At 48.2% G+C, this 22,925-nt stretch overlaps 1 protein-coding gene across 9 annotated transcripts in view; it reads right to left on the bottom strand.

Annotated features, from left to right (window-relative positions):
* The window catches only part of caskin1 (CASK interacting protein 1), a 733,094-nt gene that overhangs the window by 175,186 nt on the left and 534,983 nt on the right, over window positions 1-22,925 (bottom strand). For all 9 annotated transcript variants that reach the window (XM_072481603.1, XM_072481604.1, XM_072481602.1 and 6 more), the window contains exons 4-6: window positions 22,144-22,289; window positions 5,997-6,092; window positions 4,640-4,770 (exon numbers count right to left, since the gene is read on the bottom strand). In XM_072481603.1, the coding sequence (XP_072337704.1) occupies window positions 4,640-4,770; window positions 5,997-6,092; window positions 22,144-22,289 (373 nt within the window). The remainder of the gene's footprint in view (window positions 1-4,639; window positions 4,771-5,996; window positions 6,093-22,143; window positions 22,290-22,925) is intronic.

Genomic DNA, 22,925 nt, shown 5'->3' on the forward strand with positions numbered 1-22,925 from the left:
AGGCAGATGGGCGGCTCTATCATTTCTTAAGGGTTCCCTTCGGTGTCACCAATGGGGTCTCGGTCTTCCAGCGCGAGTTGGACCGAATGGTTGACCGGTACGGTTTACGGGCAACATTCCCGTATCTCGATAATGTCACCATCTGCGGCCATGACCAGCAGGACCACGACACCAACCTCCGAAAATTTCTCCAGACCGCTAAAATCCTTAACCTTACACACAACAAGGATAAATGCGTGTTTAGCACCGACCGACTAGCCATCCTCGGCTCCGTAGTGCGAAATGGAGTTAAAGGCCCCGACCCTGAACGCATGCGCCCCCTTATGGAGTTCCCCTTCCATCACTGCTCCAAGGCCCTGAAACGTTCCTCGGGTTTTTCAGCTACTACGCCCAGTGGGTCCCCAACTATGCGGACAAGGCCCGTCCCCTGATCCAATCCGCAGCTTTTCCCCTGTCGATAGAGGCCCGCCAGGCCTTCAGCCGCATCAAAGCAGACATTGCAAAGGCCACGATGCACGCCATCGACGAGTCCCTCCCCTTCCAGGTCGTGAGCGATGCGTCCGACGTAGCTCTGGCGGCCACCCTCAACCAAGCGGGCAGACCCGTGGCCTTCTTCTCTCGTATCCTCCATGCTTCTGAAATCCGCCACTCCTCAGTCGAAAAGGAGGCCCAGGCCATAGTAGAAGCTGTGCGACATTGGAGGCGTTACCTGGCCGGCAGGAGATTCACTCTCCTCACGGACCAACGGTCGGTTGCTTTCATGTTTGATAATGCACAGCGGGGCAAGATAAAAAACGACAAGATCTTGCGGTGGAGGATCGAACTCTCCACCTTCAACTACAAGATCTTGTATCGCCCCGGGAAGCTAAACAAGCCTCCTGACGCCCTGTACCGCGGCACATGTGCCACCGCACAAGGGAACCGCCTCCGAGCCATCCACGAGGACCTCTGCCACCCGGGGGTCACTCGCTTTTTCCATTTTGTCAAGTCCCGCAACCTGCCCTACTCCATCGAGGAGGTCAAGACAGCCACCAGGGACTGCCAAATCTGCGCAGAGTGCAAACCGCACTTCTACCGACCAGAGAAAGCGCACCTGATAAAGGCTTCCCGTCCCGTTGAACGCCTCAGCATGGACTTCAAAGGCCCCCTCCCCATCACCAACCGCAACGCGTACTTCCTGAACGTGATTGACGAGTACTCCCGGTTCCCATTCGCCATCCCCTGCCCCGACATGACCACAACCACCGTCATCAAGGCCCTCCATAGCATCTTTGCACTGTTCGGGTTCCCCGCTTACATACACAGTGATAGTGGGTCCTCCTTTATGAGCGACGAACTGCGTCAATTCCTGCTCAGCAAGGGCATCGCCTCGACCAAGACAACCGGTTACAACCCCCGGGGAAACGGACAGGTAGAGAGGGAAAACAGAACGGTCTGGAAGACCGTCCTACTGGCCCAACGGTCCAGGAACCTCCCAGTCTCCCACTGGCAAGACGTCCTCCCGGATGCCCTCCACTCCATCCGGCCACTGCTTTGTACGACCACCAATCAGACACCTCACGAATGCCTCCTTGTCTTCCCCAGGAAGTCCTCCTCTGGGGCCTTGCTCGCGACCTGGCTGGCAGCACCCGGACCCATCCTGCTCCGAAAACACGTGCGGGCGCACAAGTCGGACCCGTTTGTCGAGAGGCTCCATCTGCTCCATGCTAATCCCCAGTACGCCTACGTGGCGTACCCCGACGGCCGACAAGATACGGTCTCCCTACGGGACCTGGTGCCCGCCGGAACCCCATGCACATCCCAGCCGCCAGTCCCACCCTCCCCTCCTCCACAGCACCTTACAGGAGGATCGGTCCTTCCGCCGGCCCCATCTAGGGCCCCCCCCACCCACCGACGCCCCCCGCAGGCGTCCCTTCCCAGGTCAACCGTTTTCCCCACCAGCGCCGTCTAGGGGTGCCGAAGCTGCCATGGAGATTGAAGCCACACTCCCGGAGTCACAGACGCCCGCGCCTCCACCGGAGTCACCACCGAAGCTCCGACGATCACAGAGGACGACCAGGGCCCGATCGACTGATTGCTGCATTTTAATTGTAAACTGTAAATATAAACCATCAAATGTACATAGCTATCAGAATTCTAAATAGTTACTAAACACTGTACGGAGGTATTACGGTACCTCCATAACTAATTATACCACGTTGCCATGTTTTGTAGTTTCAGGCCACCACCCCCGTCGGACTCTTTTTTAACAGGGGGTGGATGTCGTATTATAGGTATTACGGTACCTGATAGGCTAAAGCACCATTGGTGGAACTGTATTCTTTCTATTGGTTAGAATGTATGATAGCTCCGCCCTGCAAGGCGGGGTATAAGAACCGGTGCCGCCCCAGCAGCCTTCATTCTGTATCTGAGCTGCTGGGGGAAACATCTAGGTTATTAAAGCCTTCAGTTGGACTTCAACCTCGCTTTAGTGGTCATTGACCGTGCATCACAGTGCAAATAGTTTTTCTCCATCTATCTTACCTGCTCCCCTTAATAACTCGAAAACGCCAATCAACACAACTTTTCAACTTCATGAAATGATCAATATGCATTTGAAACTCAATTTCCTTTTCACACTACAAACCACACCTACATAAGAAATAGGAGCAGGAGTAGGCCATTCAGCCCGTCGAGCCTGCTCCGCTGTTCAATAAGGTCACGGTTGATCTGATTGTGGCCTCAACTCTACTTTCCAGCCTTTCCCCATAACTCCCAGGTAGATCAAAACATGTGTCCAACTTGGCCGTGAATATATTCGATGACGCAGCCTCCATTGCCCGCTGGAGCAGAGAATCAATCCTTTGAGAGAAGGAATTTCTCCTCATCTCCATCTTGACTGGAAGACCTCTTATTTTGAAACTGTGCTCCCTAGTTTTAGATTCCCCCACGGAGGGTGGGCAAGGGATGGTAAAACTTCTCTCAGCATCTACATTGTCAAGTCCATTAATTACACATATTTCAGAACTGTCCCACTACATATTACGCAACCATTTGCATTAAAACACATTCTCTATTTATTCCCTCTCGTCCCATCACCTTCCAACAAAGTTGATCCGATCCACTCCAATCCTTCCAATACCATCTGTGTTAACCAGCTGACCATAATGTTGGTGTCAATAGCAGGTTGCTGCCGCTGGAACCAGCCTCTTCCATTTTACTCATGACCACTGGCCAAGCAACAGAGCCATTGGCCTGAATCTCCAGCAACCCCCCCACCCCACTTGTGCGGTGGGTTTTCCCATGATGGAGGTAACTCGCTGAGGTTCCTTAGGCAGCTCTTTCCAAACCCACAACGACTACCATCTAGAAGGAGAGGAGCAGCAAATGCCTGGGAACTCCACCACCTTGAGGTTCCCCTCCAAGTCACTCACCACCCCGACTTGGAAGTATATCATCGTTCCGTCAGTGCCAGTGGGTCTAAATCCTGGAACTCCCTCACTACCAGCACTGTGGGTGTACCGACAACTCAGGGACTGCAGCGGTTCAAGAAGGCAGCTCACCGGCACTTTCTGAAGGGCAACTAAGGATGGGCAATAAATGCTGGACTAACCAGCGACACCCACATCCCGTAAATTTATTTTTAAAAAGCAGCTCGCCATCAGACACTTGCAGGATCGTCCAGTCGCATCGATGGCGTTTTATATTCATCGCCTCTGCCGCCACTGGTGTTATGGGCCAGGGTTTAGAGAACCCCAAAGTGTATCATGGAGTTCACCTGACCCACAACTTTTAATAGATTGTGGTATGGGGAGCACACGGCCCACTCTACAGGTGTGGTACAGCAGAAATGGAAAAGTATTTTTTAAAGCAAAACAATGTTTATTCTATGAACTCAAGTTAACCTTTTTAAAACATACAGTGAACATCTTAGCAACCATTAATTCAAATACAACCCCCAAAGCCTGCAACACTAAGTATTCCTTTAAGCTTTCCATACGACTTATAAAAACCTTTAACAGAAGCACATCGGGTTAAAGTCACTACTGAAAACATTTATAATTCTGAATTCACCAAATGATCAAGAGATAGTCTTTTGATGGCAGAGAGATCAACAGTACAGCAGCTCTGTCTGACTTCAGCTCCCGCACTGAAAACGAAACTAAAACACACCCTGCCGCAAACAATCTAAAACGGAAGTAAAAAGCTGACAGACAGCCCAGCTCCACCCACACTCTGACATCACTGATAAACACCCATTTTTTAAAAGGTATTTTTGTTAAACACCCATTTCTTAAAGGTACTCTCACATGACACTGGGAATCCAGGTTGGGGGAGGCGGGGGGGTGACTTTGATGGGACCTGAATTCATTCACCTTCTCTGTCTCACCTGCAGATACACAGAAATCCTAAATGACAAGGAATCTCGGAAGGAATTATCCATTAGCGGCACAGTCCAACAAGCTATTTGGCTAATAGTCTGTTGAGAATATCACCTCAGCATTAACAGTTACTCTTCCATTTCTCTTTCATTTTGATCTGAACAGTCAGGTTTCCCTTGCCGATTCAGCAGCACTGGACACAAAGATCATGTCGGAACCACTTCAGAGATGAAGAAGTTTGAGAAAAATATCTGAGGAAACGAGGTGCACAAACTAACCTTATAATGTCGATATGTCCATTCTTAGCAGCCAGGTGTAGAGGGCTGGTACTATTGGGATCAGTGATGTCCCCAGGCTTCGCTTCAAGCAGGGCAGCACACATGTTGCTGCTTAGGAGTAACTGCACCACCTGAGATGAACAGCCAAGGTATTCTCAGTGAGCCTTCAAATTGAAAGAAGCAACGTATCGAACAAGAACAAGACAACAACTTATGTTTATACAGCACCTTTAAAATAATAAACGGTGCTTGTCAAACCAAACTTAACACCGAGCTGCGAATGCAGGTCTTGCAGGCTTGGCCACAGAGGCAGGTTGAAGGTAGGGAGAGAGATGGAAGGGTTTAGGCAGGGGCTTCCAGAGCTTAGGGGCGGGATTCTCCGAACACCCAGCCGCGTGTTTCTCGGTGGCGCGCTGTTCGCTGGAGGCGGGATTCTCTACTCGTGGATTTCCCATTGGAGGCACCCCCACACCACCGGGAAACCCAAAGGCAAGGCTCAGTGGGGCAATTGAAATCGGAGATTGAGAAAACGAGAATTGAGTACAGTAAAGATCACTCCTGGGGCTGGTGTTCTGACATTTCAACCTACACCTTGGTTTGTAAGCCAGGAATGCACTTTTGCCATTGTCATGGCAACGAGACCCATTTGCGGATGGAGCTCCTGCATATCACTTACAATGCTGCATTATTAAATAAGCTTATCAATGAAGCTAAGGATCACTGGTCTCTGAACATTTCCTGTGGATTTTCTGTAAAAAAAAAGCCAAGAATTGCCAGGAACACGGTACAGTGTCTGAACATAGGGCTGGTGTCATCACCTCTGGTAGCCAGGTGCAGAGCCTGCGTTCCCAGGCTGACAGCTTACACAGCTCAGAGACAGGTGTCAAATGTTACCAGAGCAATGAGACTGTGTCAACACCAGCATCCGAAATCGGTCTTGAATCACAAAATGGAAGGTCTGAGTTGCACAGCAAGTGGACATAATCTGAAAATGGCTTCTTACAGCGATCAGACAAAATGGCGGATTTTCTTCACTGCGGTATTTACAAAGGAAGTTGTGAACAGGCTTGGGATAGAAAATGTGGGAATTCTAAATCACCAAATTAAAAACAACACTGGGTTATTTGGAAGGTAAGTTAGTCCACCCCGCTACCTTGGCCTCTTCCTATGTCCTGAACAGCAGATGACCCAATTTCTCAGAGGAAGGCACAGCAGAACTAAAAACAGATAGCATTCTGGCATGTACATATTCAGATGGAACTAAAACTACTCACGCCATTGCAAACTCTTACTAAAATTCGATAGCTAATAATGTCCCACCGTGGTGATAATTGCCAACTCAATGTTTAGAACTTACCCCAACTCTGCCAAATTCACAAGCCAGGTCCAAGGGGGTTTTTCCAGCGATGTCCACTATACACGGATTCGACTGGTGCTGCAAAAGCATCTCGGACTAACACAAGGGAAGAAAAGACAGGGGATTAAGCCTGGCACTTTCTCATTGCACACTACCACAGAGTTTCTTCAGGTCCTCTCCTAGGATGCAGAGCTGGGCTGAGAAGTGGCAGATGGAGTTTAACCCTGAAAAGTGTGAGGTTGTCCATTTTGGAAGGACACATATGAATGTGGAATACAGGGCTAACGGTAGAGTTCTTGGCAATGTGGAGGAGCAGAGAGATCTTGGGGTCTATGTTCATACATCTTTGAAAGTTGCCACTCAAGTGGATAGAGCTGTGAAGAAGGCCTATGGTGTGCTCGCGTTCATTAACAGAGGGATTGAATTTAAGAGCCATGAGGTGATGATGCAGCTGTACAAAACTTTGGTAAGGCCACATTTGGAGTACTGTGTACAGTTCTGGTCGCCTCATTTTAGGAAGGATGTGGAAGCTTTGGAAAAGGTGCAAAGAAGATTTACCAGGATGTTGCCTGGAATGGAGAGTAGGTCTTACGAGGAAAGGTTGAGGGTGCTAGGCCTTTTCTCATTAGAACGGAGAAGGATGAGGGGCGACTTGATAGAGGTTTATAAGATGATCAGGGGAATAGATAGAGTAGACAGTCAGAGACTTTTTCCCCGGGCGGAACAAACCATTACAAGGGGACATAAATTTAAGGTGAAAGGTGGAAGATATAGGAGGGATATCAGAGGTAGGTTCTTTACCCAGAGAGTAGTGGGGGCATGGAATGCACTGCCTGTGGAAGTAGTTGAGTCGGAAACATTAGGGACCTTCAAGCAGCTATTGGATAGGTACATGGATTACGGTAAAATGATATAGTGTAGATTTATTTGTTCTTAAGGGCAGCACGGTAGCATTGTGGATAGCACAATTGCTTCACAGCTCCAGGGTCCCAGGTTGGGTCACTGTCTGTGCGGAGTCTGCATGTCCCCCCCGTGTCTGCGTGGGTTTCCTCCGGGTGCTCCGGTTTCCTCCCACAGTCCAAAGATGTGCAGGTTAGGTGGATTGGCCATGATAAATTGCCCTTAATGTCCAAAATTGTCCTTGGTGTTGGGTGGAGGTGTTGAGTTTGGGTAGGGTGCTCTTTCCAAGAGCTGGTGCAGACTCAAAGGGCCGAATGGCCTCCTTCTGCACTGTAAATTCAATGATAATCTATGATTAATCTAGGACAAAGGTTCGGCACAACATCGTGGGCCGAAGGGCCTGTTCTGTGCTGTATTTTCTATGTTCTATGCAGCTTTGGTGGTAGCCTATTGCACCTGGGTAAATAGGATATCATAGAATCCCTACAATGCAGAAGGAGGCCATTCGGCCCATCAAGTCTGCACCGACCCGCCGAAGGAGCACCCCATACAGGCCCAAGCCCTATCCCCATAACCCCACCTATCCTTTTTTCTGGACACTAGGCGGCAATCTAGCTTGGTCGATCCACCTAATCTGTACATCATTGGGTGTGGGAGGAAACTGGAGCACCCAGAGGAAACCCACGCAGACACGGGGAAAATGCGCAAACTCCACACAGTCACCCGAGGCTGGAATTGAACCGAGTCCCTGGCGCTGTGAGGCAGCAGTGCTAACTGCTTAGCAATACTAATCAGAGGGACTTCCTTCAAAGTTCTGGTGATGGAGAGGGAAAAGGGCCGAAGAAATGTATCCTCAATCTCATCAAATGCGAACAGTTTAGTAAGTAATTCTTTGATGAAGAAACAGCAGATTTAAAAACAGCAGTAAATTTTGGGAACATTCTGTCCCAGACCACACAAGACAAAAAGTGAGATTGCCAGATATTATATAGTTATTGGAATATAGTTATGCTCAGTTCAATCCTTAATACACTGTAACTTCTCCATTCCGGAATGCTTAGACCAAGTCGTTTCTAGATTTTGGAATTTTATGGATTGTAGAATGACGTTAGAAAGCATCACATGTGTGTGAATCAGAAAACTCTGTGCTCCAGAATTTGACGCACCCCTAGCCAAGTTGTTCCAGCACAACTATAACACTGGCATCTACCCGGCAATGTGGAAAATTGCCCACGTGGGTCCTGTACACAAGAAACGGGGCAAATCCAACCCAGCCAATTACCATCCTATCAGTCTACTCTCCGTCATCAGCAAAGAGATGGAAGGAATCATCAACAGTGCTATCAAGCAGCACTTACTCAGCAATAACCTGCTTACTGACACTCAGTTTGGGTTCTGTCAGGGTCAGTTAGTTCCTGACCTCATTACAGCCTTGGTTCAAACATGGACAAAAGAGCTGAATGCCAGAGGTGAGGTAAGAGTGATTGCCCTTGACATCAAGGCAGCATTTGACCAAGTATGGCATCAAGGAGCCCTAGCTAAACTGGAGTCAATGGGAATCAGAGGGGAAATTCTTTGCTGGTTGGAGTCATACATGGAACAAAGGAAGATGGTTGTCGTGGTTGGAGGTCAATCATCTCCGCTCCAGGACGTCAGTGGAGGAGTTCCTCAGGGAAGTGTCCTAGGCCCAACCATCTTCAGCTGCTTCATCAATGACCTTCCTTTCATCATAAGGATCAGAAGTGGGGATGTTTGCGATGACTGCACAATGTTCAGCACTGTTCGCAACTCCTCAGATAAAGAAGTAGTCCATATCCAAATGCAGGAAGACCTGGACAATATCCAGGTCTGGGCTGACAAGTGGCAAGTTTTGTTTTCTTTTTTAAAATAAATTTAGAGTACCCAATTATTTTTTACCAATTAAGGGCAATTTAATGTGGCCAATCCACCTAATGTGCACATCTTTGGGTTGTGGGGGTGAAACCCACGTAGACACGGGGAGAATGTGCAAACTCCACAGAGACAGTGACCCGGGGCCGGGATCGAACCCGTGTCCTCAGACGCTGTCGGCAACAGTGTCAACCACTGCACCACTGAGCCGCCTGACAAGTGGCAAATTACACTTGCGCCACACAAGTGCCAGGCAATGACCATCTCCTACAAAAGAGGACCTAACCATCGCCCCTTGCCATTCAATGACATTACCATTGCTGAATCCCCCCCAATCAACCATTGATCAGAAACTGAACTGGACTAGCCACATTAATACTATGGCTACCAGGGTAGGTCAAAGGCTAGGAATCCTACAGTGAATAACTCACCTCCTGACCCCCCAAAGCCTGTCCACTATCTACAAGGCGCAAGTTAGTGTAATGTAATACTCTCCATTTGCCTGGATGAGTTCAGCTCCAACCACACTCAAAAGCTCAACACCATCCAGGACAACGCAGCCCACTCGATTGCACCCCTCCTAAAAACATTCAAACCCTTCACCACCGACGAACAGTGGCAGCCGTGTGTACCATCTACAAGATACACTGCAGTAACTCACGAAGGTTCCTCAGACAGCACTTTCCAAACCCATGACCACTACCACCTGGAAGGGCAAAAGCAGCAGATACCTGGGAACCCCACCACCTGGAGGTTCCCCTCCAAGTCACTCCCCATCCTGACTTGGAAATATATCGCTGTTCCTTCACTGTCGCTGGGGGAACATCCTGGAACTCCCTCCCTAACAGCACAGTGGGTGTACCTACAGCTTAAGGACTACAGCGGTTCAGGAAGGCAGTTCACCACCACCTTCTGAATGGCAACTACGGATGGGCAATAAATGGGGGCCTGACCAATGATGCCCACACCCCGTTCATGAATTTAAAAAACAGTGATGAAACATGACAAAACAGTCCAAATGTGTTCCCCCAGAAAGAAGGAGTGAAATGTTCATTATCTTTACTGAGCTCAAGCCTTCGCAAGTTGTTGCAGAGCCCAAACAATCAGGTGGCGAGTCTGTGAGTTGCTTGGTTTGCTCCAAAATGTTCCGGACAACTGGTGTTTCTGAGCAGTAAATTTCCAGCCTGGAGAGGTTACAGTGGATAATCACTGGAATGTCAATGACCAATAAATACAATAGGCTCTAATGTTGAGATAGTGACTTAGTCCAGGGATTAGTGAGGCATATAGACCAGGTATAATCCGCAATCTCTGCTAAATTAGCCGGTCTCTTGATAGGTAGCGTTTGGGCTAGGATAGGTCTCCATAACATGTATGAGGTCAGTGAGGATGTGATTGAATTTATCTGCAAGGGCCTCAACACTTAAATAAGCCGATGGTGCTCAAGAGTTAGAATTTGCAAAATGTTGGCCATAATTGGCTGCAATACTGGAAAGAGGCCCGTACAACACAGGCAAGCAAGACAGAGATACCCTCGGACGAGAAAGGGAGAAAATGAACAAGCTAAAGATAAAGCAATACAACAAAATAAATAAATACATCCTTTTCATTGACTTTGAATACTTGGATCGACTGGTAACTTTGAAGTACCTATAATTTGTACCATGCAATATCAGCAAAACCAAGATTAATGAATTTAAAAATCAAGAGAGACACAGTGAACCAGCCAGCACATCTACAGTTACAAAAACATATTACAGCTCTTTTACCAGTTTTAGTACAGCTCAGGAATATTTCTAATCGTCAGAGTTATTTGCAGAGCATGTATAATGTATTTAATACTTACATCGATTCTATGCTATAAGATAGCTTGGGGTAACCATTTAAAAGGGTCAATCAATATGAATTTACTATTCTGTTGAAATTTCTTCCTTATGTAATGCCACAAGGCCTCAAGTGGCATGGGTAAGATCTGAGGAACGATTGGGGAGATTTATCGCTTTCACTGCAAGCAAGTGACTCCTGTCCAAAATTCAGAGTCATGATATCGAGATTCCAGCTAATTATTTCATAGAATCCCTATAGTGCAGATGGAGGCCATTTGGCCCAGCTAACCTACACCGACCCTCTGAAAGAACACTCTACCTTGGTCCATTCCCACCTAACCTGCACATCTTTGGACCGTAGGAGGAAACCGGATCACCCGGAGGAAACTCACACAGACACGGAGGGGGGGGCAACGTTCGAACTCCACACAGACACTGACCCAAAGCCGGCATTGAACCTGGGTCCCGAGCAGGGTGAGGCAGCAGTGCTAACCACTGCGCCACCGCGCTGCCCTAAACAAAGAATGACTTTTTAAAAAATTTAGAGTGCCCAATTCATTTTTCCAATTCAGGGGCAATTTAGCGTGGCCAATCCACCCACACTGCACATCTTTGGGTTGTGGGGAATCTCGGGGAGAATGTGCAAACACCACACGGACAGTGACCCACGGACAATAATCCAGGTTATCCTGGATTGCAGGCTGATCAAACCCTGACTTTCAGTGTTAAGGTGGGTGATCCTGAGAATCACAAAATATCCGTGGCCTCTAAGCGGATATTTATATGTCATGAGCTGGGGGCCGAGTCAGGCTTTGTCCCTGATGGAATCCCGTTGCTCACAATGTGCTATCTCCAAGTGTCTGGTTCTTGTAGCGACAACCTCAACTTGTTCCCAAAGAAATGTTGGTTGTACTGCTCAGCTAGTTATATGAAGAGGACAAGGATGCTTCAACTTGCTGCAAATAGTCAGGGCATGATTGCGAAATGGCCAGCGATCTTCCATCCCCCAGAAATCATATTGACCTACACAAGGTCATAAATGGTGTGAAGAAAATCAAATCCAAAGTGTTACTTTAAATTAACTTGTGGGCGTAGTGCAAGGCAACATTGCTTTAAACTGGTAAAAGGTGACTTTGGCGTTGATATCAGGAAGTTTTCCTTCACAAAGGGAACGCTCCTCAAGTGGAATGGAGGCCCTCCAGCACTGCCAGATTTGGAGGTTGCTGATGTAGGCAATAGAGAGAGAAGGTGCCTGAGGATGCAGCACCATCTCAGCACTTTAATACCTTTGGATATAAAGATGGCCACAGCCGCCAGGTCATCATTGTGGCCACAGATGTGGCCATACATTGCGTGGCCATCAGTCGTGGTGGGGATCACCCCCCCAATTCCCTCCTTCCCTCCTCCCATCCCCCCCATCCCATCCCCCCTATATCCCCATCCCATCTCCCCTATACCCTCATCTCCCTACACCCCATCCCATCCCCCCCTATACCCCTGTCCCCACATCCCATCCCCCCTATACCCCCATCCCCCCACCCCATCCCCCCTATACCCCCATCCCACCCCCCTATACCACCATCCTCCCATCCCACCCCCCTAAACCCCCATCCTCCCTATACCTCCATCCCCACATCCCATCCCCCCTATATCCCCATCCCATCTCCCCTATACCCTCATCTCCCTACACCCCATCCCATCCCCCCCTATACCCCCGTCCCCACATCCCATCCCCCCAATCCCCCCATCCCCCCACCCCATCCCCCCAATACCCCCATCACCCCATCCCATCCCCCCATACCACCATCCTCCCATCCCACCCCCCTATACCCCCATCCTCCCTATACCTCCATCCCCACATCCCATCCCCCCTATATCCCCATCCCATCTCCCCTATACCCTCATCTCCCTACACCCCATCCCATCCCCCCCTATACCCTCGTCCCCACATCCCATCCCCCCATCCCCCCTATACCCCCATCCCATCCCCCCTATACCACCATCCTCCCATCCCACCCCCCTATACCCCCATCCTCCCTATACCTCCATCCCCACATCCCATCCCCCCATACCCCCATTCCCCCTATACCACCATCCCCCCATCCCATCGACCCATACCTCCATCCTCCATCCCATTCCCCCTATACCCCCATCCCCACATTCTATACCCCCCATCCCATCCCTCCCCCCTCCCCCCCCATCCTTCCCCCCCATCACTCCCCCCCATCCGTCCCCCCCTTTGACCGGTGGTGATTCAGTCACTGCTGGGGGCCCACCATCCAATTGGTAGGTTCCAGGCAGGGCAGCGCCTTAATAAGCTTCCTAATCACTTCAATTGATTACCTGTCGCTTGCCGCCGGTTAGCTGTTGTACCTCAAGTCCAGCCAACTGAAAAATTCATGAGGTGGGGCGATGCTGGGAAACAGGTGCACCGCTCTCCCCACAGGGATTTTTCTGCCCAGCTGCCTCTGGCCTCACCAGGTTAACCAATCCTTGGATTGGATTGGATTTGTTTATTGTCATGTGTACCGAGGTACAGTGAAAAGTATTTTTCTGCGAGCAGCTCAACAGATCATTAAGTACATGAGAAGAAAAGGGAATAAAAGAAAATACATAATAGGGCAACACAACATATACAATGTAACTACATAAGCACTGGCATCGGATGAAGCATACAGGGTGTAGTGTTAATGAGGTCAGTCCATAAGAGGGTCATTTAGGAGTCTGGTGACAGTGGGGAAGAAACTGTTTTTGAGTCTGTTCGTACGTGTTCTCAGACTTCTGTATCTCCTGCCCAATGGAAGAAGTTGGAAGAGTGAGTAAGCCGGGTGGGAGGGGTCTTTGATTATGCTGCCCGCTTTCCCCAGGCAGCGGGAGGTGTAGATGGAGTCAATGGATGGGAGGCAGGTTTGTGTGATGGACTGGGCGGTGCTCACGATCTCTGAAGTTTCTTGCGGTCCTGGGCCGAGCAGTTGCCATACCAGGCTGTGATGCAGCCTGATAGGATGCTTTCTATGGTGCATCTGTAAAAGTTGGTAAGGGGTAATGTGGACATGCCAAATTTCCTTAGTTTCCTGAGGAAGTATAGGCGCTGTTGTGCTTTCTTGGTGGTAGCGTCGACGTGGGTGGACCAGGACAGATTTTTGGAGATGTGCACCCGTAGGAATTTGAAACTGCTAACCATTTCCACCTCGGCCCCGTTGATGCTGACAGGGGTGTGTACAGTACTTTGCTTCCTGAAGTCAATGACCAGCTCTTTAGTTTTGCTGGCATTGAGGGAGAGGTTGTTGTCACTACACCACTCCACTAGGTTCTCTATCTCCCTCCTGTATTCTGACTCGTCGTTATTCGAGATCCGGCCCACTATGGTCGTATCGTCAGCAAATTTGTAGATGGAGTTGGAACCAAGTTTTGCCACGCAGTCGTGTGTGTACAGGGAGTAGAGTAGAGGGCTAAGTATGCAGCCTTGCGGGGCCCCGGTATTGAGGACTATTGTGGAGGAGGTGTTGTTGTTCATTTTTACTGATTGTAGTTGGTCAGAAAATCGAGGATCCAGTTGCAGAGTGGGGAGCCAAGTCCTAGTTTTGGAGCTTTGATATGAGCTTGGCTGGGATTATGGTGTTGAAGGCGGAGCTGTAGTCAATAAATAGGAGTCTGATGTAGGAGTCCTTGTTTTTGAGATGCTCTAGGGATGAGTGTAGGGCCAGGGAAATGGCGTCAGATGTGGACCGGTTGTAACGTTCTGGGAGTGTGGAGGTGATGCGCTTCATGATCAACCTCTCGAAGCACTTCATTACGACTGAAGTCAGGGCCACAGGATGGTAGTCATTGAGGCACGTTGCCTGGTTCTTCTTTGGTACCGGTATGATGGTGGTCTTCTTGAAGCAGGTGGGGACCTCGGAGTGGAGTAGGGACAGGTTAAAGATGTCTGCAAATACCTCTGCCAGCTGGTCCGCGCAGGCTCTGAGTGCACGACCAGGGATCCCGTCCGGGCCCGTCTCCTTCCGAAGGTTCACTTTCAGGAAGGCCGATCTGACTTTGGAAGCTGTGATGGTGGGTATGGGTGAATTATGGGCTGCTGGGGCACTCGACAGCGGATTGTTGGTTACCTGCTCGAACCGAGCATAGAATGCATTGAGTTCATCGGGGAGGGGTGTGCTGCTGCCAGAGATACTGCTTGGCTTCACTTTATAGCCCGTTATGTTGTTTAGTCCTTGCCACAACCACCGAGAGTCTGTCTGTGACTCTAGCTTGGTTTGATATTCTCTCTTGGCATCTCGGATGGCTTTCCGGAGGTCGTACCTGGATTTCTTGTATAGGTCAGGGTCATCTGCCTTGAACGCCTCTGATCTGTCCTTCAGTAGGGTGTCAATCTCGCGATTGAGCCATGGTTTCCGGTTGGGGAACGTACGTACTGCTTTCTTTGGCACGCAGTCGTCCACACATTTGCTGATGAAGTCTGTGACGGTGGTGGCATACTCATTTAAGTTGGTCGCTGAGTTCATAGATTATCATAGAATTTACAGTGCAGAAGGAGGCCATTCGGCCCATCGAGTCTGCACCGGCTCTTGGAAAGAGCACCCTACCCAAGGTCAACACCTCCATTCTATCCCCATAACCCAGTAACCCCACCCAACACTAAGTTCTTAAATATGGACCAGTCCACTGTCTCTAAGCAGGCACGTAAGAGCTCTTCTGTCTCCTCAGACCAGCACTGCACAACCTTCTTAGCTGGATTCTCCCGCTTGAGTTTCTACTTGTATGCCGGGAGAAGGAGCACCGTCTTACGTTCTGATTTCCCAAAGTGCGGTTGGGGGATGGAACGGTAGGCGCCCTTGATTTTTGAGTAGCAGTGGTCAAGAGTGTTGTCGCCCCTGGTGGGACAGGAGATGTGCTGGTGGAATTTGGGCAGTACACTCTTGAGGTTGGCCTTGTTGAAGTCTCCGGCCACGATGAACAAGGCCTCCGGGTGTTCTGTTTCGTACTTGTTTATAACTGTGTACAGTTCGTCCAGCGCCTTCCTCACTTCTGCCTGGGGTGGGATGTAGACCGCTGTGATAGTGGCTGAAGTGAACTCACGTGGAAGATAGTATGGGCGGCACTTCACGGTCAGGTTTCCTTGGGGAAAAAATTAAGGGACACTTTGGCATGGGGGGGGGGGGCTGTACGAGCAGGCCTGTGATGGGAGGGAGACATTCTGGCAAACATGTGGGGCTGAGGGGGAGTGAGCTGGGTGCAGTCGAAAGCAGTACAAACATACGACCATACTAAGTAGGAGTCAGAAGTAGACTATTCGGCCCCTCAGGCGCGCTCCGCCATTCAATAAGATCTTGGCTGAACGGTTTGCAAATGCACATATGGATGCTACGCATGCATAGAATTTAAATGACTTAAACATGTGAAGAAACAGCAAACTACAACTGGGGACACGGAACAATTACGTCAATTATAGGACTGACCCTTAAACTCAGAGACTGCTGGTTCCCCTGGGTTCTGCTTTTGCAGCCGTTTTTGAAAATCCTGCATCTCCTCATTGCACCCAGCATGGTTTCTCAGTACTGGACAGTTGTAAGTCTGATCCGTACATCAACCTAACCCCTTTACGTAAGTGTTATACCCCCAATGGAAGTCCTGGGATCAGAATAATATGTCTTCCCATGACCTCCCTGGAATGTGAACTTCCCCTTTAAGGCGGGAAGGGGGGGGGGGGGGGGGGCGTGAATTCCCCTTTATAGGGACAGGGCCTCTCCTCTATAAGGAGAGCCCCGGCTGTATAAAAACACCAGCCTAGGTGCAAGTCGGGGAAGAAGACCCTTAGGGGAATGGAGGAGTATTAGAATTTTATCGAAATAAACCTTTTTTGTAATTTTCTCTATGTATTCTCCTTAGCGTAGATTCGACAGTAACATAACAATGGATGGTGTGCTGATTGGTACACAGTGCATAAGACATAGTGCTAAAGGTTTCAATTATGAGGACAGTTTGCAGAGACTAGGCCCGCATTCCCTGGAGTGTAAGATGTTCAGGGGTGAACAGATTGAGATGAAGATAATTAAAGAAGTTGACAGTGTAGGGAAATTAAGGATGGGCAATAAATGCCGGCCTAGCCAGCAATGCCCACATCCCTTGAATGAAGAAAGGATAGAGAGGAGCTATTTCCTCTAGTAGTTGAGATCAGATCGAGCTGCCAGGAAGCACTCCTTCACAAAAAAGGGATGTGGAAATCTAGAATTGTTTCCCCCAGAAAAGCTTTTAAGGCTGGGGTTCAATTGAAAAAAATCAAAACTATAAGACTGTTGTAGTTTTGGTGGGGAAGGGTATTGAAGGATTTGGAAGGAAGGCAGACAAATGGAATTAAGATTCAGGTCAGCCATGATCTAACTGAAAGGTGGAACAGGCTGAAGGGGCTGAATAGGCCATTCCTGTCCCCATATCTATTAGATTAGTGCAATTCCCACAATAATTATTGAGCTGCTCAGGAAGATCCATGTGCAGAAAAGAGGATTAACTGATGAAGAGAGTTCTGAAGTAACGGCATGTTACAGGATTAGTGCAGCAAGGAGCCTTGTGCACCCAAATGTACAGTGAAGGGAATTTATTAGAAACCTTCATCCACTCTAATCCTTTAGGACCTGCAATGAGATTCCAGCGCCAGGGCTCTAAGCATTCAGAAAGCACTTGGATTTGAGGGAGACAGGATGGGTTTTTCCATCACTGTGAAGAACAAATAGCGGTGAGGGTAACTATGAATAGGGGGGCAATAGTGTCAAAAGGACGGTGAATCAACAGCATTTAATTGAATATTGTCACCCAAAATCTAAATGACCCAAAATGTGCTCACAGTGTAAAAGCCGCAATGTTTAGAGTTAAAAGGATCAGGATGGTAAGGGCAGAGAGGAATTTCCATGAGGAAATTCCCGCTCTTTCATTGACATTCTAGGGGAAAGCCTGGAAAAATGTAATGGGCAGCATTTATGCCATTTTCCTGATGTTCCCATGGCCCTTTGACAAAGTCATGGTAAAGAACCTCCATGGACATTCAGTTCAAGGTGTAAGGACATAAGAATATAAGAAAGAGGAACAGGGTGGAGCGTGCGGCCTTTCAATCCTCATCCTGTCTGATTTTCTGCCTCAATTTCCTGACTGCTCCCCATAATTACTTGATTCCCTGAGAGATTAAAATTTGTCCACATGTGTGGCCGTCAAGTCCGAAAGTGGTCATGGGTTCAAGTCCCGGACGAGCCCTTTGATGAGGTTTCCTGTTGGTCAAGGTACATGTTTTAGTGGGCAGCACGGTAGCATGGTGGATAGCACAATTGCTTCACAGCTCCAGGGTCCCAGGTTCGATTCCGGCTTGGGTCACTGTCTGTGCGGAGTCTGCACATCCTCCCCGTGTGTGCGTGGGTTTCCTCCGGGTGCTCCGGTTTCCTCCCACAGTCCAAAGATGTGCAGGTTAGGTGGATTGGCCATGATAAATTCCCCTTAGTGTCCAAAATTGCCCTTAGTGTTGGGTGGGGTTACTGGGTTATGGGGGTAGGGTTGAGGTGTTGACCTTGGGTAGGGTGCTCTTTCCAAGAGCCAGTGCAGACTCGATGGGCCGAATGGCCTCCTTCTGCACTGTAAATTCTATGTATATTTATGGCCCCTAGTTGTGCACTGCCTCACAAAGGGAATATCTTTTCCATGTTGACTTTATCAAACCCCTTTATTATTTTAAACACTTCTATCAGACAGCTTCATTCTTTTCTTTTCTAGAGAAAAGGTTGCCCCTGCAGCCTATCCAGTCTTTTCTGACAGTTGCATCCTCTTAATTCTGCTAACACCCTTGTCAATTCAAATTTTGGGCCTGCTCTAGTGCCCACTTTCACCAAGAAAACAAACCTACCCACAAGTAGATTAAGCCGAATGAGGACAGAAATGCAGCAACGCGGTATTGGAACTGCGGAGGAAGAGGACAAACGGGAGCCCCTCCAGCCTCTCCTCTTGCATTTCAGCACACTTCGTCTGTAAAGTCCCAGGGCTCATTATTCACATCCATGCCAACTAGAGGAACGAACCCTTCGCAATCGGTAAAGGATTCAGTAAAGCAAGAACAGAATTCTTCCTATTGGCTTCTTCCCAGCTTTGTCAATATGAGGTGGCCGTGTTCAGAGCTCACAGTGGGATTTTGAGCTGCCTAAGATCTCAGGGACTACTGGCCCCAGAAGTTCAACCAGCAACTCCATTCTCGTTACAACCACACATCCACTCAGGCTTGAGGCCAGCTTCTCATCTTTTGATTAGACATCTTGCGGCCTCCTCCTCGACTCAACACTGAGTTCAATACGTTCAAACCATTGCTCCGTGCTGCCATTTTGTTTCCTTTTCATTGCGTGTTTTGGTCTCAATCTTGTTCTATTCTTGTTTTGCTTCCGGTTGGCAGCTGTTCATTTTTCTGCCGTTCATCACCTCCATTGGGCAAACCATCCGTTACTTTACTTGTCTCATTGCTGCTCCTTCTGGCTCTGCCTCACCAACCTGTTTGCCATTTAACCACTCCCGTCTTATCACGACCTTCCCTTGTGTTCTGTTTCCACGGCTTCCCCATTTGACGGGTTAGAAAACAACCACATTTCTAATTTTTCCCAGTTCTGAAGTGTTGTGTATTCATGTTTACTCCGAGTTGGAACAAGGTCACTTTAAGAGTTTGATCACGTGACATACCAATGACTTCATTGGGCAGTTTGGCCGGGCTAACAGTAAGTCTAATCTAGCAGCCTGTGAGAAAACACCTTTGCAATAAAGCTCTTGTTTTTTGTTCCTTCGTGGTTTCTAAGCTTTTACTTTAAAAATGAGACGTTAACTCTGTTTCTCTCCCACAGGCACTGCCTGGCCTGCTGAGTATTTTCAGCATGTTCTGCTTTTATTTCAGATTTCCAGTATCTGCAGTATTTTGCAACTATTGAAGGTTTCTGATTTGACGGTGGTGCCCCATCACCAAGAGTGCTCTAAGCGCTGGTCAAAAATGATTTCACCTGCGAAAGTGCTATATTTCAAGCAGTTCCTTAGATACCTTAGAATCTGCGCATATGAATAAACATTGTCCATTGCGCAGAGTCAGAATGGTCTGCGGGCAAAGCAGAAAGGAAGAGTTCATATGTAGGTACCTTGGATGAATCACTTCAGCGACTTGGCATCAGATCACGAGCATCCACAGGTAAATCATTGACATTTTGTGATATTTTGAAATAAAGATTTACTGGACTGGAAGCAAAAGCTCTTCACTCAGCATTCCGTTTGATCTTGCCTGGCTTTTCCCTCCGTTTCCGACAGGACCTTTTTGACAGAGATTGCCATCTCCATTCTGTGCTCCAAGCTCTTGGGAAAGCAATAATTCTTGGCAAATGAGACCAAGAAGGACATTTGAGATTTCAAAAGGGTAAATCAGTTCCCATCCAGTATCAAAAGGTTTCTTTTTCTTCCTGGATGTCGTTGTTGAAAGGATAATTCCAGTAGCTATGCTTTAGAGGCATTGACTCTTTCTGCACAATAGCCGACTGTTCATTGAATGGACGGCGATGACGGAACAGCACTGATTTTCAACAGGACATGTCCTAAACATTTTAATGTTATTTTGAGGAACAACTCCAATTGTAAAGCTGTCAGAGCCTCCGCGACTGTGTGCTTGCCACCACTGTGAAAGTCAATGCCTAATGACCCTGCACCCCAGGATCACTAACATGGCTGAGATGCAGTAGTGGAGGATTTCTGCTGGAAAAGGGATACCAGGAGTCACAAATTGGAATGAAACATCTTGGCGTAGGAATTTCAGAAGTGCTCGCTATGCACGTGAACATGCAGGCCAGAGGCGTGCCTGATATTGGATCATTGGTTAAGCTATATTTAGCTTAACCCAGTCTCTCAATTGGGCATTATACCCCTTATTTGCACATATGAGCATACAAATTAGGAACAGGAGTAAACCACTCGGCCTTCTCCGCCATTAAATAAGATCATGGTTGATATGATTGAAACCTCCCAGTTGCCCCCAGTAACCTTTCACTCCCTTGTTTATCAAGAGTATATCTACTTCTGCTTTGAAAATATTCACACACTGCTTTCACTGCTTCACAGAGAAAACATTTCTCCTCATCCATGTCCTAAATGGGTGACCCCTTATTTTGAAACAGTGACCCCCTAGTTCTAGCTTCTCCCACAAGAGAAAACATCTTCTCCACGTACATCTTAAAGCTTTCAATCAGGCCACCTCTTACTCTGCTAAACACCAACAGACACAAGCGTAGACCGTCCAACCTTCCCTGATAAGACAACCCGCCCATTCCTTGCATGGGGCGGCACGGTGGCACAGTGGTTAGCACTGCTGCCTCACAGCACCTGGGACCCGGTTCATTTCCGGCCCTGTGTGGCTGTGTGGAGTTTGCACATTCTCCCCGTGTCTGCATAGGTTTCCTCCGGGTGCTCCGGTTTCCTCCCACAGTCCAAAGATGTGCAGGTTAGGTGAATTGGCCATGCTAAATTTCCCCTTAGTGTCCAGGTGAGGTGGGATTACGGGGATAGGGCAGAGCCGTGGGCCTAGATAGGGTGCTCTTTCGGAGGGTCGGTGCAGACTCGATGTGCCTCCTTCAGCACTGTAATCTTAGATTAATCTAGCAAACTTTCTCTAAACTACATTTGCATCCTTCTCTAAATAGGGAGACCAATACTCACTGATGCCCTCTCCAGTGTCCTGCACACTGAAGCAGATCCTCCCTACTTTTAATTCAATTCTTCTCATAATATGCCCTTGGCCTAATGAACTGGGACGGCTTTTTCATTTAAATGAGCTATTCCTACTCCATAGCCCAGTTAATTTTTCCTCTCCATGTATAACTCAATTCGCTGTTGAAAGTTACTATTGAATCTGTTCTCCAACCCCCCCCCCCCCCCCCCCCCCCCCACCCATGCCACCCTCTCCTTTCAGAAAGCGCGTTCCAGATCACAACAACTGGCTACGTTAAACAAACTTCTCCTCATCTTCCCCATCCCCCGATTCTTTTGCCAATTAATTTTAATGACGGGACGACAGGGGGTCATTTGTCATTTTACCTGGCATTTCGGAAACTTTGGTCCTACAGTTGGAACAGATTTGTGCATCGGAATGGTCGTTGAAAAAATAAGGAGGCACATGATTACAAACAAATTGGAGTAAATTTTCCGGCCCCACCCAATGCGGGAACCGTCGCCGGGAAGGGGGGGGATGGACAATTTGACCGACTGTTGGAAGGTCCGTTGGAGCTCGGGCGGAAATTTCCGGTCTCGGGCAGTTGGGACCGGAAAAATCCTGCCCATCATGGTTATCCCTTTGGCCCTGGGTCACTGACCGTGTGGAGTGTGCACATTCTCCCTGTGTCTGCATGGGTTTCACCCCCACAACCCAAATGATGTTCAGGTTAGGTGGATTGGCCACACTAAATTGCCCCTTAATTGGAAAAAAAAATAATTGGGCACTCTAAATTTACAGAAAGCAGAAGACAGAAAAATTCCCTCCTCACCACTTCATAGTGTCCATGCTGTGCGGCGAGATGTAATGGGATTTGACCTTCGTCTGATTGGGAGTTGAGACTCGATCCTGCCTTCAGGAGCATTTTCATTGGCTCAGCCTTCCCTTGCCATGCGGCGTAGTGCAAAGGTCTCATTGCTGCAACCAATCGGAAGAGAGGAGATAAAAAAAACAAGATTAAAACTGACAGCTTTCCTCAAGGGACAGATTAGTGATTTTTTTTTTTCAACACTGCGCAAGTTAATCATTTTTCATACACTATGCTGCCAAAAAGTCCCATAAGAATTACACCACGATCGACAGCTCCTATTCCTGGTTCCACCTCAACCGAGTCTGAAATACCATAAAGTCCATCTTGGCTAAGTTGCGTCGTTCCCTAACGGATGGTCCTCACGTTCTGCCAATAATAAGTAAATCCCTGGTTCCTAGCACAGACACTTCCCTGTGCTTGGATTATTCTAAAACATATTCATGAGGTTCTGCAGCAGCATTGAATCCTTATCCTTCGTGGGACAGTGGATGCAGAATTGAAATAAAAGTTTCAAAACTGGACTGGAATCCAAAATTGCGAATAATCAATCCTAAATTCAGAGACTTTGAAACCTGCCGTTACGCCTCAGCATTCCTGTGCAGCGAGATGATAAATTTATGGTGACATTTCTGAGCCAGTGATTAATTTTCCCCTCTGAATATTCAATGAACCTCACTTGTATCTCCCTGTAACTTTGCGGAAAATGTAAATTGGATGAAGATTTATGCGTGGCGGGTGACACT

Source organism: Scyliorhinus torazame, chromosome 17, assembly GCF_047496885.1.
Source record: "Scyliorhinus torazame isolate Kashiwa2021f chromosome 17, sScyTor2.1, whole genome shotgun sequence".
Classification (NCBI taxonomy): domain Eukaryota; kingdom Metazoa; phylum Chordata; class Chondrichthyes; order Carcharhiniformes; family Scyliorhinidae; genus Scyliorhinus; species Scyliorhinus torazame.